This window comes from Arvicola amphibius, chromosome 2, assembly GCF_903992535.2.
Source record: "Arvicola amphibius chromosome 2, mArvAmp1.2, whole genome shotgun sequence".
NCBI lineage: Eukaryota > Metazoa > Chordata > Mammalia > Rodentia > Cricetidae > Arvicola > Arvicola amphibius.
This window is the reverse complement of record NC_052048.2, coordinates 143,076,546-143,096,278: the sequence shown is the minus strand read 5'-3', so window position 1 is coordinate 143,096,278 and position 19,733 is coordinate 143,076,546. Positions and strand designations below refer to the sequence as shown.

The following is a 19,733-nucleotide window of genomic DNA, read 5'->3' as shown; positions in this document are numbered from 1 at the left end:
TGTGTGTATGTGTGTATGCCCCGCCCCTGTAGGGCAGAATTTAGCCACTCTTGAGGGGCTAGGAAAGGCCTTTTGAGAAGTCTGGGGGTGGGGGTCAAGCTACTGACACCTCCAGAGTCTAGAAATGGTTTTATGGCTGGAAGTGAGTGAGTGTGTGTGTGTGGTAGGGTAGCCAGTTTGTGCTTCAAGACGTTTACAGTACCTTCTTCTCAGAAGACTCTAACTTGTGTCAAGGAGACTAAACAACAACAACAAAAAAACGCTAACTAGAACATGAAAGCTATTTTTCTTACTCAAATAACCAGTTCCTTTTTTGTTTCAAAGCTTTTTCATCTCATGAAGTCACCATTGTTAACTGTTGGCATTGTTTCCTGAGTGACAGGAGTCATATTAAAGAATCTTTGCCTATACTTAGATCTTTAAGTATTTTGCCTACCTTTTGCTTTTTTTTGTTAGTTATTTTTTGCTTGTTTCTTAGTTTTTCAGGACAGGGTTTCTTTGGCTGTTCTGGAACTTTATCTGTAGACCAGACTGGCCTTAAACTCACAGAGATCACCTGCCTCTGCCTCCTGAGTAGATTAAAGACATGTGCCACTACTGCTGGGCGTTTTTTAAAAATCTCTCATTTTAAAACCCTTTTCTCTCCCTCCTTCCTTTCTTCCCTCTTTTCTTTCCTCATTTTCACCCTCTTTCATTCTCTCTCTTTCTCTGTTTCTCTCTGTCTCTCTCTCTTTCTCTCTCTGTCTCTGTCTCTCTCTGTCTCTCTCTCTGTCTCCCCCTTCTGTAGTGAGGAGCTGTGGGCAGGTCTGTTTTTCATCCCGCCCAGCTCCCAGCCACCTGGCTAGCTTATGCCCCAAAATAACAACACAGAAACTATATTCATTTAAACACTGCCTGGCCCATTAGTTCCAGCCTCTTATTGGATAATTCTCAAATCTTTCTTTAACCCATATTTAATAATCTGTGTAACACCACGAGTGGTGTCTTACCGGGAAAGATTCAGCATGTCTGACCTGGCTCCATGGCATCTGTCTCAGGTCGGAGCATCATGGCGACTGCCCTAGGCATCTGCCTTACTCCCAGCATCCTGTTCTGTCTACTCCACCCACCTATGTTCTGACCTATCAGGCCAAGCAGTTTCTTTATTAATTAACCAATGAAATCATCAGATAGAAGACACACAAACATCATTTCCCCTTTTTCTGTTTAAACAAAAAAGAAAGGCTTTCACTTTAACATAGTAAAATTACATATAACAAAACAGTTGTCAAGCAAGAATTACAGTTACAATATTTATATCTATTTTATCTTTTATAACTAAGGAAAACAACTATAACTATCTATCTATTCTTCAACTCCATCAAAGACTCCAGAAGGATATAATATTACCTAAGTAAATGAGAAGTAAGCAACTTACAAACTCTAGAAATGACAGAGACATCTCGCTGCCTGGACAGTCACCCAAAGTTCCTTTGTACTGTTGGGGCATCCATCTTCAGCCTACAGGCCCACAGTATCCAGCAGACTTTTCCATGAAGCAGGAAATTTCAAAGGCAGTTCAGTCACTTTCTGCTGTGTCCTGCAGAATGTCTCGCAGACTCTTTTATAAATCAGGAACCCCGAAAGACCATCTCACCTTTAGGCAAGTTCAGCAGTCCTCTCTCTGAGGGTTCTCTGTGTCCAGTTTATGCAACAGTCCAGGCAAGAGCAGTTTCTTGCCCAAATGGCTAACAAACTCCATAAGGATCCTCTTCGATGCCCATCTTCCTCTTGAAGTAGCTGGTGCTGCCAGGAGCAGATGTGTCTCATTGTCATGAAAAACCCTAAGTTATTAAAACATTAAATGCCATATTCTGTAGTCTTTGAAAGATATGAAGAATGCCTATTTAACTGAAATATATCTCTACATATCTAGAATATCTAACATGACTATAAGCTTGACTATTATCGATGATTATCCATTAACAACCTATATTGCCTGATTATACATTACATTTTTAAATGAACTACACAATCACAATACCTTAATCAAGATCAGAAATACATATAAATATAATAAAATTGACCTTAAATTTAAATCACTAAAGCAAAATCCATATCAATGCAAATTATTCACATCTATATCATATCCCCCTTTAAATGTAAAAGAACATTTATAAACAATATTTGGGAATATGGACGCAGTTATTTTTCTCCAAACTGCTGCGTGCTGAATGGAGGCGCTGTTAATCAGATCTTTCATGGTATAACCTGTTTGCCAGATTCATCTCAGTCGGCAGTTGAGTGAAGTAATTTTTGAGGGTGTTCACAGCAACCTTTCAGGAGGGCATGGTCTATCATACCATACTGGGATAGAAGCAATCCACAGGGTCTCATCCTCTGTAAAAACAAAAGAAAAATCTCTTTTCCAAAGTATCATACCCTTAGATCCAAATTCTGAAGTCAAAGTATTTTCAAAATATCTATCTTGGATTAGTTCACCAGCATTTGTAAACAAATATCTTTTAGCAGCTGTTGCTCCTTCCTCAGCATTCAAACAATTCAAAGAGCATAATAGCATACAGTATCAAAATTCTCTGTGTATTTTCCATCTTTGTGCAGCTTTGTTTTAACCTCTATTTCTTTTATTTTTACTTTTACTTTTTGAGACAGGTTAGAGAATATATCTTTGTCCTGGAATAACTCTGTAGACCAGGCTGTCCTTGAACTCAGAGATCCTCCTGTCTCTGCCTCCCAGGCATAGGGATTAAAGGTGTGTGCTACCACACCTTCAAGTCACAGAGGTCAATTTACCTCTACCTCCCAAGTGTTGGGATTAAAGGTGTGTACTACCACACCCAACTACTTCCTTTTTCCTTTTTACTTTTAAGAACTTTAACCTTTAGCCTGCATATATTTTTAACACATAGTAAACCATTTAGACATTTTCTTGACTTTGAGTCTTTCTTTTACTATATATCTCTCTTTTTGTGACCACATGAGTCTTTAATTTACGAAACAATATGGGTAGGACTAAAGCCGTGACTTTGACAGCTGGATCCAGCCCATTCCTTAGCTTTCCAGCCTCATGGCGGAGGTACCGGCTGTAGCCATTTTTATTGTCAAAATTCTATGGCGTTTCAAGGTCCCTGCCAACAAGCAAGCTGCAGCATTCTGCTCACAGACCACACTCATTCGGACTGCCTGTCTGAAAGAGTCAGAGTTTGCCCTGGCAGGGCAGCCCAGAAAGCCAGCATTTTAAAACAGCACTGTTTTTTTTTTCTTTTTTTTCTGCTACGGCTGAAAACCAAAAAGCATGCATTCAGCTTTTCATCATCATGGTTGAAGTGGCAGGACCTCTTAAAAGAGCTGCAGGGTTTTGCAGCTAAAGCTGAGTCAGGAAGCTGCTCTTAGATGAGAGCCCTTGCATGCCTCTAGCAAGCAGAGCCAGACCCGAAAAATTGCAGCTACCAAGAAAACATGCTTTACTCTATTCTTTCCCAAGCTTTCTCAAGCTTTCTGTGGATTCAGTTATCCACGTGGGCGCCATTCTGTAGTGATGGGAGCGAGCAGGTTGCATTCCCGCCTGGCTCCCGGCCACCTGGCTAGCTTATGCCCCAAAATAACAATACACAAACTATATTCATTTAAACACTGCCTGGCCCATTAGTTTCAGCCTCTTATTAGCTAATTCTCACATATCTTGCTTTAACCCATATCTAATAATCTATGTAGCACCACGAGGTGGTGGCTTACCCATCTGACCCAGAGAGGAGAGGCATGGTGATTGCCCAAGTCGTCTGCCTCTCTCCCAGCATCCTGTTCTGTCTACTCTACCCACCCTATGTTCTGACCTTTCAGGCCAAGCAGTTTCTTTATTAACTAACCAATGAAATCATCACATAGATAGAAGACACACCTACATCACCCTTCCTCTCTCCTCCCTCCCTTCCTTCCTCCATTTATGTGTTTTACTTGCATGTGTATCTGAGCGTGTCAAGTACCCTGGAACTGGAGTTAACAGTGGTAAGCTGCCATTGGGTACAGGTCCTCTGGAAGAACAGCCAGTGCTCTTAACAGCTGAGCCATGTCTCCAGCCCCCAGCCCCCACCCACCCCACATTTTTACTTTAAACATTTTCAGAGTTTCAGATCTTACATGGAGTTTATTTTCGTTCTGGGTGAGAGATTGGCATCGTTTTATTTTTTGGGGAATACATTGAATCATTAGATAGCTTTTGATAATATAGCCATTTTTACACATTAAAATTTTCAATCCACAAGCATGGGAGATGGTTTAGTTTCTGTAGAGTTTAAAAAAATTTATTTGTAGAGGTCATTTACTTCCTTGGTTCAGTTTATTCCAAGGAGGATTTTTAAAATTATGAATGAGGTTTATATTTTTTTTTCAAGACAGGGTTTCTCTGTAATTTTGGAGCCTGTCCTGGAACTTGCTCTGTAGACCAGGCTGGCCTTGAACTCACAGAGATCTGCTTGCCTCTGTCTACCAAGTGCTGGAATTAAAAGTGTGCACCACCACTGCCTGGCGGAGATTTGTATCTTTTGGTTTATTTCTCATCTTGTTACTGATACATGTGAAGGGCATGTAGGAGGGCTATATGTTTATTTTTAAATCCTGCCTTTTAGTTGACAATGTTTATCACATCTAGGGATTTTCTAGTGGATTATTCAGAGACTCCTTAGTATGGATAGAATCATATCAACTGAAAATACACTTTGCATTTTCCCTTTCTGATTTGTATCCTTTTTATTTATAGTGCTCTTGCTAAGACTTTAAGCATTGTATTGAATAAGAGTGGGTAAGTGGATATTTTTGTGTTGTTTTGATTTTAGTGGGAGTGTATTGAGTTTTTCCATCTACTTAGTGTGACAGTGACTATCGACTTATATCACCTTAATTGTGTTGGTATATATTCCTTCATAGTCTCTCTAGGCTTTTTATCCTAAAAGAACGTTGGATTTTTGTCAAAAGCCTTTTCTGCAATGATAGTCTGAGTCCTTTTATTACATTTACTGATTTGACTATGATGAACCTTCCCAGCATGTCTGGAATAGAGCTATGGTGAATGATCCTGATGTGTTCTTGAATTTGGTTTGTAAATTTTGTATGGATGCTCTTTAGGTGTAATTTTCTTTTGTTGTTGTTGTTGTTGTGATCACTTGTTTGGTTTGGGTACCTGGCAATCCTAGCTTCATAAATAGAATATATGGTACCCCTTTCATTCTATTTAGTGGAATAGTTTGGGAAGCATTGATATTAGTTTTTTGAAGATCTGCTAGAATTGCTTTTGGCCTTTTGGCAATACTTACATGTGAAAGTGTATTTCAGTATTGAAGATATCTGGGTTTGGACCCTTTTGAGTTTTGAGGGTTTTTTTAAAATGACTTCAATCTTGTTATCTATTATAGTTACTTTAAAATTATTTATATTGATCAGGCGGTGCTGGCACGTTTTTAATCCCAGCACTTGGGAGGCAGAGGCAGGTGAATCTCTGTGAGTTCAAGGCCAGCCTGGTCTACAAAAGCTAGTTCCAGGACAGGATCCAAAGCTACAGAGAGACCCTGTCTTGAAAAACCAAAAATAAATAAATTAATAAAATATCATCTTGGTTTAATTTTTGGTAGGTTATTTCTAGAAATTAATTTATTTGAGATTTTCCAATTTAGTGAAATTTAAGTTCATAAATTATGGTCTGGTGGTGGCCCTGGTTCTGTCCCAACTTGGTATACTTGACTTTGTTGACTTCCCATGGGAGCCCTCACTCATTGGGACGAGTGGATGGGGGGTAGGACGGGGAGGAGTGGGGGAGAACCGTGGGTGGAATGTAAAATGAAATAAAAAAATAAAATAAATTTAAAAAAGAGTTTTATTAGTATTTTTGGTAATGTTCCTTTTTTCTAATTTTATTAATTTGGGTCTTCTCTCTGTCTTTTAGTTAGTTTAGTTGAGAGTTTGCGTTTCTTATTTATTGTTTTAAAGAACCAATTTTTGTTCCATCAGTTCTTTTAGTGCCTTTTGTTCGCTTATTTGTTTGTTTCCATTTGGACTATATTTTTGTATTTTTTTTCCTTCCTTCCTTCCTTCCTTCCTTCCTTCCTTCCTCCCTCCCTTCCTTCCTTCCTCCCTTCCTCCCCCCCTCCCTCCCTCCCCCCCCCCCCCCCTCTCTCTCTCTCTTTCTTTCTTTCTGAAATAGAGTCTCACTTTGTAGCCATGTCTGGGCTGGAGCTTGGTATGTAAACCAAACTGGCCAAAACTCAAAGAAATCCACCTGCTTTTGCCTTCTAGGTACTGGGATTAAAGGGGTGCAGCACCACTGCACCTAACTTGACCTCATTTCTTTACAATACTGATTTGGGTTTAGCTTGTTCTTTTATCACCAAGGCCTCAATGCATATCATTAAATTATTTTTTTAAGATAGCTGGTTTTGTTTTTAATTTTTAAAGAAATTTGGTTTATTTTTATTTTATGTGTATGGGTGTTTTGCCTGCATGAATGTTTGTGTACCATGTGCATACAGTACTTGTGAATTCTAGAAAAGGGTTTTAGAAGCTCTGGAGTGTGTGTGTGTGTGTGTGTGTGTGTGTGTGTGTGTGTGTGTGTGTGTGTGTGTGTGTGTGTGTGTGTGTGTGTGTGTGTGTGTGTGTGTATGTTCCTTAAATACATAAATATAACTTACTCAGTCTGTATAAAGTAACCTGCATGTATATGGTCTCAGGACTGATCATCTGATATTAGATAACCAATTGAGGGCTCTTCCTACATGCTAACACAGAAGTGGAAAGTTCTAGACAAAGAACTACAGATAGCTGGAGAATGCTAAGAGTGGAATTAACAATTTTTGAAGGAGTCTTGTCACCCTAATTTTTCATGTTTCTTGTGTTTTTGCATTGGAATATGCACAACTGGAGTTATGATATTGGTTGGATTTAAAAAATATCCACTTTCTTTCAGTGGAAGTATTTGCAAGTGTTCAAGAAGAATGACATTGTCAAAGGCTGAAGTGTCATTTTACTGTTAGACTAGTGTTCAGGCCTCTAGTCTTTAGTACTACCCTGAAAATAGACTACTGTTTGTAAAATCACTGTCAAAAGCTTGATTCCCTATGAACTTAGAATAATAGTCAATTAACCATCATCATTTAAAATTAATCACGTTATGCCACGTTTTGTTGATACTCATGGGATACCTGCTCTTTCCTAAACAAAAATGGAGGAGGAGTGGGTTGTGGGGAGAAATGGGTTAGAGGGAGGGACTGGGAGGAGAAGTAGGAAGGGAAATGGTACTGGGATGAAAACTAAATAAATTTGAAAAATGTAATTAAAGGGGCTGGAGAGATGGCTCAGAGGTTAAGAGCATTGCCTGCTCTTCCAAAGGTCCTGAGTTCAATTCCCAGCAACCACAAGGTGACTCACAACCATCTGTAATGAGGTCTGGTGCCCTCTTCTGGCCAGCAGGCATACACATAGACAGAATATTGTATACATAATAAATGAATAAATATTAAAAAAGAAAAATGTAATTAAATAAAGGACCCTCATAGTACAGGGTATACTATGATGTTAATTACTGTGGGTATGAGTGGAAGGAACAAAAGGAGAGTAAGACTAGTGGTTAATATTGGATTGATGATGAAGGAAAAATAATAGGAAGAATGTAGAAGCTAACTCAATTTGGGAAATAACCAGGTTAGCTAAAAGGTAAACAATTATATTTTTATTTATTATAAGGGGAAAACTCACGAAACCGGAGTGAGAAATCCAAGCTCAGTTGTGTGGTGAGGGAACCACAGAGAGAGCACCTGGGCCATGCTCCCATTTTATTCCGGGTCCCAGAAAGTCACACCCTAACTTGCTCCCACCTCTTAAAGATAATTATTAACAAGGCTTCCCCATCACCTCCCCCTTTTGTCTAAATAAGAGTGATCCAAACCCCAATACTAAACTAGATGCAATAGGAACAGGTATCAAGTATAAAATTCCAAACAACACAAACAATATTAAGCAAGGAACACATGACAAATGTTTTAATAAACATTTTATTTCAAAGAGTCTAAGTCTTACATCGGAAATAAGCTTGGCTAAATCATAAGAGGAAGGTAACTACAACTATCTAATCTTCAACTCCATTGAAGTCCTGAGAAGGGAGATAATTACTTGAGTAGAGCAGTATATGACAGAGACAATTGGCTACCTGAGCAATCACCCAAAGTCTCATTTGCAGTGTTGAAGCAACCAACTTTGGCTAAGGCCTACAATAACTGACAGACCATTTTCAGAGGCAGGGAATTTTTCAGAACTGTCTTACCCTGTCTTGGAAAGGTTTGGCAGTTATTTTATTTATGTCCTACTTATCCAGTCTGGATACTATGTACTTTGTCAGTGGTTGAGGCATGGGCAGTTCCTTGCCCAGAGGCCTATTGTGCCAAGAAGAAAACAAACTCCCAGTGGAATGTCTTCGGTGCTGAACATTCTCTCAGGAATAGATTGGTGCTGTCAGGAGCAATCATGTCTCATATCAACAGAACCCTAAGTTATTTAAATGCCATGTTTTACAGATTCTTGAAGTGGTTGAAGATTACCTATCTAGGCAGAATATAATCTCTGTGTATCTAAAGAACCTAATTAATCTGACTATATAACAAACATGAACAACTATTGACCTGTAATATTTGATACCTGCATAACTTAAAGACTAAGACTTCATGTCAGAATATTAATCTGTAAACAAATGTGCAGCAAATGAGGACAGTGACCTCAAAATGTAAACAATGTATAAGTATCTTGATCAGAGGTAAGAATAATATATAATACAATATGAAAATATATCCTAAAAGTTGTATCAATATACAAAATGTCCTAAACAGAGGTAGGAACATGCATGTGTACAGTCTGACAGAATAACTTGGCATAAGTGTACAAATATTGTAAACAGAAATAACAAATATAATAAACTTGTATCAATATACAAAAACTATACCAATGTAAATTATCCATAAATAATAGCTCACAAGTATTCACTCTATTATCCACTATTATGATCCCCTCTTTTTTCATTTTTGAACCTACATAGTTTCCACCCCAACCCTTTACCTGATACAAGTAATAATCAACAACCTTCTAAACGTTGTTCAGAGAGAGTGGGCACCTGGGCCGTGCGTCCATTTTTCTCTGGGTCCCAGAAAGCCACAGCATAACTTGGTTTCACCTCTTAAAGATAATTGGTTAACAAAGCTTCCCCATGAAGAGGGAATAAATAAAGAGGAATGATGCAAGGATTAGAGAGTAAAAGCTAAAGGAAGGATGGAAAGAAAGAAATGTAGTCAGACAACCTAAAAGAATTCTAGGTCCTGAGGGGTTGGAGACTCTGTAAACCAGGTTAAAGTCATTCCAAAGGAAAATTAAATAGAAATTATTAGGGAAAGAAAGAATAAAGTGGAGAGGAGGTCAGATAATAGATGCTAATTCCATTAGTGAGCCATCATTGTGTCAGGTTACAGATGGTAATCACGCCTGTTAGTCTTAAGGAGTCATGTTGACTGCTGGCACACCTCTGGGCTGTACTTCCCAACACTTGAGTGTGCTGCATCTTGATACCTATAGATATTTTGTCTTTCACCATGTTTCTGCCTTGCTGCTTATTGTGCATATGTGCTTCATAGTTTTTTCCTTGTAGACTAGATGTATTTGATGGTCAGGTTTCAGCATATTGTCCTGTGACATTTGCTTTGAGTTTCGTGACAGTATGTATAGTTTATGGAGGGTCTGGGTCAACAAAGCCCCTGACCCATCAGTGCTCTCTTTCTTGTAGTAAAATGTTCATAGATGAAATTATGATTTGTATAGCATTTACCACAAAAGAAATAAATATGTGGACTGGGAAGATAGATCAGTTGGTAAAGTGTTTGCTATACAAGCATGAGGCTCTGAGTTCAGTCCCCAGAACCCATGTAAAACAGGCAATGTTTGGTGTATACTTATATCCTAACACCGAGGAGATGGAGACAGGTGGATTTCTAGGACTCACTGGCCAGACTCGCTTAATTTGGGAGTTTCAAGATGGTGAAAGAACCTGTCTCAGAATACAAGGTATATAATGGCTCTTGCTGTGGTTTGAATGAGAATGACCCTTATAGGCTCATGTTTGAATACTTGTTCCCCAGTTGGAGGAATTATTTGGGAAGGATTAGGTGTGTCTTTGTTGGACAAGGTATATCATTGGGGGGTGGGCTTTGAGGTTTCAAAAGACTCTGTCATTCCCAGTGTGTGTCTCTGCCTCATGCTTATGTATGGAGATGTGAGCACTCAACTACTGCTTTAGTGCTGTGTCTGCCTGTTTGCTGCTGTTCTTGCTGCCATGATGGTTACAGACTCTAATTCTCTGGAACCATGAACCCCAAATTAAACACTTTGTTTTATAAGTTGCCTTGGTCATGCTGTTTTATTGCAGCAATTGAAAAGTAATGAATATAACTTTCAAGGAAGGATAATTGAGATCTCTGGTCTCTGCATATACATATACACATGTGCTTGTATACTTATATTTATCACCACTAAAATAGTAGCAAATATGGAATATGGGTTTGTGTATAAGAAAATAACAATCATTAATTGATGGTTGTAGGGTTGGGTGATGAAATATATAGAACTTAGAATACCTTTGTGAATGTAAAAATTTTAGTGTATTTAATAGTGTCTTAGTTAGCTTTCTATTGCTGTGATAAAACACCATGATCAAAAGAAATATGGGGAGAAAAAGGTTTATTTTGTTATATTTCCATATAGAAATATTGTTGGGGACCAGCCTTGACAAAATTACCACTTGCCAGGTTAGGGGCATGGGAATTAGAAATATAAGTAAAGAGTACAAAGATGTGAAAATAATAAAATAGAAAACATACAATAGTGAATACGGAAATCACCCGTGTTTAATTTCCAAATGCTTAAAATACCCCTGACCCCAAGAATAGGAGTAAGGTTAAAAAAAAACCCTGCATTAACATGATACAAGACCAGTTGAAGGTCACAGGCTACATCTATAGTTAAACATTCTGTTTCTAGAACAATACAAGCCACGCTCACACCCTGGACCAAAACATTCTGTAGGCAAACCATTCCCTGGGTGGAATCCAGTGTTGTCTACTTAAGGGAATTGGGCAACTTAGTTAGATCCTTAAACTTTTGTTTGGAGTAGAAACATATCTCCTTCTTTATTCCTGAAATACAAAGTCTTGCTATTAGTTACACCTGTTGACAATAACCTTGAGAGAGCAGAACTCTCTGACCTGAATCTAGGTGGGAACTTATTTTGAGGTGGAAACAAAATAACCTTGAAAGAGTAGAGGTAAGTTCCAACTCTCTAACCTTTGGTCAAGGTGGAAATAGGCTCACATTTTTGGGCCTCCAAAAAATCCTTCATTATAAGAAATCAGGGCAGGAACCTGAAAGCAAGAACTGAAGCAGAAGCTATGGAGGAATGTTACTTTCTGGCTTGTTTCTCTTGGCTTTAGCCTGCTTTCTTAGGCCCACCTATATTGTTGGTACCACCCACAGTGGTTTTGACCCTCCAACATCAATCATTAATCCAGAAAATGCCCAACAGACTTGCCCAAAGTCCAATTTTTGGAGGTATTTTCTCAATTGAGAACTAACCATGACAAATGAAGTTTATTTTTTTTCAAGACAGGGTTTCAATGTGTAACAGTCCTAGCTGTCCTGGAACTAGCCCTTGTAGATCAGGCTGGCCTCGAACTTACAGGGATTCACCTGCCTCTGCCTCCCAAGCGCTGGGATTAAAGGCGTGCACCACCACAGCCCGACCCAAATGAAGTTTATCTTATAGTTCAGGAACAGAAGGTAAGTGTTAGAATGGAAGGAAATGCACTTGATTTATTTCCTAGGTATTTAAGTTTGGAGAGTTGGTAAAGCCAATATGACATAGATTACTAGGTTCTAGAACATTTTATAAAAAATAGATTTATTCATTTTCATTCAAGTGAGCATTTTGACTGCATATATGTACACCATGTGTGTGTCTAGTCCTGCAGAAGTCAGAAGACGGCACTGTAGTTATTCATGGCGTGCACCACCATATGGGTCCGAGGAATAGCTCCCAGGTCCCCTGTAAGAGCAGTAAGTGTTCTTACTGATGAGCCAGCTCTCTAGTTCCTAGAACATTTTCTTAGAAAGCAAGGAAGTATTACAGTGTTTACTTGTGGTATGTCTATCAGCTGATCAACTTTATAGATGCCTCAGGAACTATTTGGCTATTTATGTAAGTAATTTTTATTAAGTTCTCTTATCTTTCATGATAAATGTGCTTTCTCTTTTTTTCGACTTTTATATAGCATTTTTCATGCAATTTATTAGCCAAATCATTAAACCCTTGGTGCCACCTTACAGCAAGGAAGATTGAAAAAGGATTTTAGAGTATTTTTTTGTTTTGGGGAAAAAGTCTCACCATATATCCCAGCTGTCCTTGCTTATGGTGATCCTCATATTTCTGCTTTCTGCATATTAAGTTTATGAGAATGTTTTATTATGCCTGGCTTGGAAAGGGTCTTGGTCTGGAGAGATAGCTGGATGGTTACAAATAGTTTCTTTCTTATGAGCTCTTCTCTACTTGCCAGAATCTAGTAAAATCCACTCTTTGTACATTGTAGAATTGATGTTATAATCTACAAAATGTTAGGTTTCATTCCTAGTTATACTATAATATATGCAGTAAATGGGCTATGGGGTTGATTATATCTGAAAGTAGTCCAGATTAGTATCTATTGCTAATTAAACCTTCCTAATGCTGTGTCCCTTTAATTCAGTTCCTCATGCTGTGGTGACCCCCAACTGTAAAATCATTTTGTTGCTACTTCATAACTGTAATTGTGCTGTTGTTATGAATTGTAATGTGAATATCTGATATGCAGGCTATCTGATATTTGACCCTGGTTGAGAACAACTCATTTAGATACTTTTGGAGCCTATTCACTTTTGTGTTTTTTTATAGCTTTCTGTTCATAATCAGGAGTTTGAGACAAATGAAGATGGAATCCCAAAAATTGATCAGTTTCATTTGGTAGGTTTCCTTTGGCTATTTACTCATTTGAAATGTCTAATATAAACTTATAAGTGTATGAAAATGTTCCCTAATTTTTACAAAAATTTAAACTAGTATTAGAAATAAGTATTAAGAAAATTCAAGTATCCCACTTAAGCCACTGCCAGATAATTAACAAAGCATCTATGTAATAAGAAAATAATAGCATTTACTATATGTTTCAAGGATATTTTGTTTTGAAATGAGTGTTTTACTCCTGTTTTTTTGGTAAGTGCCTAACTAAATCTTTTCTTTGAAATTCATGAATGTCATCAATAGGACTTTGTCATCCATATATGTTTTTAGCCAACTTATGTTGAGCACTTATCTGGTACCAGGACTTGAACTAGGTAGGTACTAGGGCTACCAGGATTGGAACAGGAAGTGAAATTAGGAATGTAATCTTGCCCAGCCTTTTCTTTGACTAACTACAATTTTTGTTTTATATCTTTGTTTCATTTTTTGTTCTTCTGCATTGTAGATCTGGATGAGAAAAGTTACCAGTAGCCATTCCACACATCTTGAATGGTCTGTCTTGAAATTTCCTCCACCAAATACATTAGTGCATCACTCCTCTATTTAGGTTCTCCTCACACTCATGTTCTCAGAATATGGGCAGAAAGTACATACTTAAGGTTTCTATTGCTGTAAAGAGACATTATTACCATGGCAACTCCTATAAAGGAAAACATTTAATTGGGGCTGGCTCACAGTTTCAGAGGTTTAGTTTGTTATTGTCATGGTGGGTGACGTGAAGTCAGACAGGGTGTTGGAGAAGGATCTGAGAGTTCGACATTGTGATCATAGGCAACACGGGATGCAACTTGAGCAAAGGAGATCTCAAAGCCTGCCCATAACAGTGACACACTTCCTCCAACAAGGACAAACCTACTCTAACAGAAGCCATACCTACTAGTGGTACTTCCTACTGGGGCTCATTTTCTTTCAAACCATCAAAGGCATTTGTCCCACTTCACAATAAGAATCCTGCTCCTCTCTGAAACCTCATGGACCAGACTGCCACTGTCCATGTTCGTTTTGGCATTCTTATCTTCTTAACCCCCACTAGAAGCTCAGTATGCTCTGCTTGCGGAACTCTAGGGGATTTTAATACCAAGATCTAAACTCTTCCATACTCCTCCTGCAAACCAGTTCCATAGACCATAGAACTACAGGCCAGGTTTATAACAGCACTGACCCCTGCTTTCAGTACAGATTTTCTTTTGTTACATTTTTTTATTGCTGTTATCAAATATATGCCAAAAAACAATTTAAGGAAGGAAAGGTTCAGGATATATTTTTCAGTTGAAGTCCTTTTATCATGGTTAATTCATAGTTTGACATTTTAATTTTCCCAAATTAAAATTTTTTCCTTTAATTTTAGTGCATCTTAAAATTTATTCAGATATGGTATGCCTTTCAGTAAAGCTTTAAATAATTTAAAAATGGCTTTCAAAGGAGATAACTAACTTTACAGTTTATCTACCTAGAGTATATAACTTAATGGTTTTAAGTATAGTACTATGTGTCCGACCAACACCACAAACACTACATTGTCTGTGCTACCTCTCAGTATTTGCATTTCTTTATTCATAACTGTTAATCTGTTTTCTAATTCTGTATAATTTGCTATTGTGGGCAGTCATGTGGATGGAATGAAAATTAATGGGTACAATGTGCTTTGCTTTCACTTAGCATGCTTTTAAATTTCATAAATTCTAGTATTAATATTTTATTCCTTTCATGACTAATATTCCATATTTATCACAGTTTATTGATACCTGTCTATGGACATTTGGGTTGTATATGCCTTTGTGTTACTGTGAAAAATGTTACATTTGAATATAAATATTTGAGCAGACACATTTCATTTCTCTTGGCTATATACTTAGCAGTAGAATTATTGGATCTTGTGGCATCTGTTTAGTAGTTTGAAGACTTACTAGATTTCAAAGCAGTTGTTTTACATATGTTGTAGCAGTATGTGAGACCTTCAGTTTCTCTATATTAATAATGGTTATAAGACTTTTTTGAGGTCAGGCAGTGATGGTGCATGCCTTTAATCCCAGCACTTAGGAGACAGAGGCCAGCAGATCTCTGTGAGTTCAAGGCCAGCCTGGACTACAAGAGCTAGTTTCAGGCAGTTAGGGCTGTTACAAAGAGAAATTCTGTCTTGAAAAGCCCAACCCCCCCCCAGACTTTTTTTAAATTGTTTTTTATTGAACTATACATTTTTCTCTGCTCACCTCCCTTCCTCCCTTCTCCCCACTCCTGTGACCTGCATGTTGACAATTTACTCAGGAGATCTTTAAGAAAAAAAACAACAACTTTTTGATTCTAGAGATCATAATGGGAGTACCATCTCATAGTCTTTATTTAGATTTGTGGTGTCTTTCTCAGAGAAATGCCTGTGCAGATTCTTACGTTGTTTTTTACATTTAAAAAATTGGGTTGTCCTTTGATTTTTGAATTTTAATGGTTGCTTAGGTAGTCTAGAAACAAATGACATATTGGGCACGTGGTTTGCAAATATTTTGCCTCATCCTGTGCGTAGTATTCTCATTTTCTTGATATTGTTGTTTAAAGCACAAGAGTTTGCAATTTTCATGAAGCACAACTTTCTCCGATGTTGCTTGTGCTTGGGGATTATTATCAAGAATTCTTTGTCAAATATAAGATTGTCAAATATAAAAAAGATATTTTATTTTTTACAGTTACATAATTTAAGATTTTATATTTAGATCTTTGATCTATTTTGAAGTAAATTGTATATTTTAAGAGGTAATAGTCCAACTGCAGTCTTCTGCCTGTGGCTATCTGTCCTGATATAATTTGTGGAAAAGACTTTTGTAAAAATTAAATGGTCATGTCGTCCTTGTCAGAACCAGTAGATGATAGTTCTGTTTCTTTCTAGACTCTGATTACTTTTCCACTGTCTTACAGATGCTCCTCATTTATGATAGGATTATATCCTTATAAACCCATTGTAAGTTTAAAATACATATGGTCCACGTTACCTGCAGAATTTACAGCTTTGCATTCTGTGCACTGAAGAATATTGCTTGATTATCTTGATCAAGCTGATTTAGTGATCACATGCTGATTTAGAGTGCAGATCACTGAGGATGTCTAATACCAATGAGAGTGTTAGACTTTGTATTGCCAAAATATAAGTCTAACCATCAGCAGTCACAGACTGAGTGACTGTGTCTGTTCATTTGCCAGTATCATGTTGTCTTGTTTTTGCTATAGTGATTCAAAATTGGGAAATAAGAATTGTTACACTTTGTTCTTTTTAAAGAGTCAGGATTATTATTCTGATACGTAAAGTTCAGCGGTAGCTTGTCAATGTTTCCAAAGAAGTTGGCTTATCTAATAAGGACTGCTTTCACTCTGTGTTATTTTCTGGTCCATTAAACATTGAATGTTTTCTGTTTACTGAAACCTTTGATTTCCTTCAACTATATCTTGTCTTCAGAGTATATGCTTTGTAACATTTTTTTACTTTGTAACTATTTTGCTTAATTATTCTTAACTATTAGTTCTAATGATTTTTAGTGGGTATCTTTTTTAAAAATTTAAATTTAGTGGGTATCTTAATGCTTTAACTTACGCGTGTACCATTAAAATAGAGATAGGTTTACTTCTTTCAATTTTTTAATTTTTTATTTCATTTTTTCCTTCCTACGTGGTTGGGTTTCCCGTAAAATGTTGGGTAGCAGAGAAGTGAAGTTTTCATGTGAAACTCCAACCACTGTCCCGTTAAAGAAGGAAAATTTTATTCAAATTTCACTCATTTTAGCTGTGATTCTTTGCTTTTGCATTTTCCCTGGCAGATAAACTCTGTTTTCTTTATCACTGGAGATATCTATTTCCAATGAAATGTAGCTGAACTTACAAAGAATCTCTAAAAATCTAAATAGAAAACTGCTATTAGCCTATGTCAGTAACTAAAAGGTTTTTAAAAATTGGATCCTCTATCATTACAGATTTATTCCTCTTTTTACCATTACTTTTGATTTTGATTATTTTTAAAAATGTTTCTTTTTCCTTTCAGGATGCTAATGTCAAATCCCTCCTCTGTAGCTTGATATATTTTAGAAGTTCAATGACTGCTGAGCAAGTTTTGAATGCTGAATGTTTCTTGCTTCCAAAGGGGAAATCAACTCCAAACCCAGAAAAAGAGATTGAGTATATTCAGCATAACAAAGAAGATGAGTCAAAGGTGGAGAGCTTAGATAGATATAAAGAAAGACAAGAAATGGTGAATCCAACCCTTGACTGACATGTAGTCTTCTATTGTTTCTGTACATGTCCCCTTAAAAACTTTGTTCTGTTTGCTTAGTAGACAAAAAAATGTGTGTGTAAGTGTTCTGGAACTAGTTTGATTGGGTCTTTGTATTTGGGTTGTAAAAATAAAAAAAGTTTTGGTTATGCCTGAAAATCACTCATACTCTTTGAAATTTGCCTAACATGGCATTGTTATGGAAGGGGTTTCTGTTTGGACTTACTGAAATGAAATCATTATGGCATTAGAGCAAGTCCTTTATTGATTGTTGTATGCTAATTGGTAGTGATAAAGGCTGATGCTTTTGGAAACAAAGGATACTTGCTATCTGTTTTGTACCCAGTTCTGGCAACATAAGGATAAATTTAAAAAACATGGTCCTGCCAGGCGGTGGTGGCGCACGCCTTTAATCCCAGCACTCAGGAGGCAGAGGCAGGCGGATCTCTGTTAGTTCGAGACCAGCCTGGTCTACAAGAGCTAGTTCCAGGACAGGCTGCAAAAGCCACAGAGAAACTATGTCTCCAACAACAACAACAAAACAAAATATCTCCCCAACCCCCCCCCCCCAAAAACATGGTTCTTATATGGCCCACACTTTGTTTTTTTTTTTTTTTTTTTTTTCTCATGGTTTATTTTTTTTATATTTAAAAATTTCCATCTCCTTCCCTCCTCCTCTCCCCTCCCTCCCCTCCTTCTCCCCCTTCTCTCCCCTCCTTCTCCCCCTTCCCTCCCCTCCCCTCCACCCATACCTCCCCTCCCTCCCTCTCAAGGCCAAGGAGCCATCAGGGTTCCCCACTCTATGCTAAGACCAAGGTCCTCCCAACTCCCCCCAGGTCCAGGAAGGTGATCGACCAAGCTGAGAAGGCTCCCACAGAGCCCGTCCATGAAGAACAATCAGAGCCCAGAGCCATTGTCCTTTGCTTCTCAGTCAGCCCCCGCTGTTGGCCACACTCAGAGAGACGGGTTTGGTCGCATGATCCATCAGTCCCATTCCAACTGGAGTTGGTGATCTCCCATTAGTTCTGTCCCACAGTTTCCATGAGTGAACGCACCCCTCTCGTTCCTGACTTTCTCCCTCATGTTCTCGCTCCTTCTGCTCCTCATCAGGACCTTGGGAGCTCAGTCCAGTGCTCCAATGTGGGGCTCAGTCACCTTCCCCATCTGTCGCCAGCTGGAGGTTCCCTCACGGTCCTGACTTTCTTTCTCATGTTCTCTCTCCTTCTGCTCCTCATCAGGACCTTGGGAGCTCAGTCCGGTGCTCCAAGGTGGGGCTCTGTCATTTTCTTCATCTATCGTCAGGTGGAGGTTCTATGGTGATATGCAAGAAATTCATCAGTATGGCTATAGGAACTGGCCTTTTCAGGCTCCCTCTCCTCAGCTGCCCAAGGAACTAACTGGGGGCGTCTCCCTGGAAACCTGGGAACCCCTCTAGGGTCAAGTCTCTTGACAACCCTCAGGTAGCTCCTTAAATTAAGATATATGCTTCCCTGCTCTCATATCCACCCTTCCTATATCTCAAGCACCCCATTCCTCCGAGCTCCCCCCGCTCTCCCCTTCACACTTTTCTCTCCCCATCTTCCCTTGGCCCAGTCTTGCCCAACCCTCAAGTTCCCAATTTTGCCTGGCGATCGTGTCTACTTCCAATATCCAGGAGGATTACTATATCTTTTTTGGGAGTTCACCTTCTTATTATCTTCTCAAGGATCCCAAACTTATAGGCTCGATGTCCTTTAATCATGGCTAGAAACCGAATATGAGTGAGTACATCCCATGTTCATCTTTATGGGTCTGGGTTACCTCACTCAGAATAGTGTTTTCTATTTCCATCCATTTGCCTGCAAAATTCAAGATGTCATTGTTTTTTACCGCTGAGTAGTATTCTAGCATGTATATATTCCACAGTTTCTTCATCCATTCTTCCACTGAAGGGCATCTAGGCTGTCTCCAGGATCTGGCTATTACAAATAATGCTGCTATGAACATAGATGAGCATATGCTTTTGTTGTATGATTGGGCATCTCTTGGGTAGATTCCCAATAGTGGAATTGCTGGGTCCTGGGGTAGGTTGATCCCGAATTTCCTGAGAAACCGCCACACTGCTTTCCAAAGTGGTTGCACAAGTTTGCATTCCCACCAGCAATGGATGAGTGTGCCCCTTACCCCACAACCTCTCCAGCAAAGGTTATTATTGGTGTTTTGGATTTTAGCCAATCTGACAGGTATAAGATGATATCTCAAAGTTGTTTTGATTTGCATTTCCCTGATAGCTAGGGAGGTTGAGCATGACCTTAAGTGTCTTTTGGCCATTCGAACTTCTTCTGTTGAGAATTCTCTGTTCAGTTCAGCGCCCCATTT

At 38.4% G+C, this 19,733-nt stretch overlaps 1 protein-coding gene across 1 annotated transcript in view; it reads left to right on the top strand.

Annotated features, from left to right (window-relative positions):
- The window catches only part of Stk31 (serine/threonine kinase 31), an 84,497-nt gene extending 67,126 nt beyond the window's left edge, over positions 1 to 17,371 (top strand). Inside the window, 3 exon segments of the mRNA XM_038320247.1 lie at positions 13,001 to 13,069; positions 17,148 to 17,334; positions 17,337 to 17,371. Of these exon segments, the coding sequence (XP_038176175.1) occupies positions 13,001 to 13,069; positions 17,148 to 17,334; positions 17,337 to 17,371 (291 nt within the window).
- Positions 17,372 to 19,733: the final 2,362 nt, after the last annotated feature.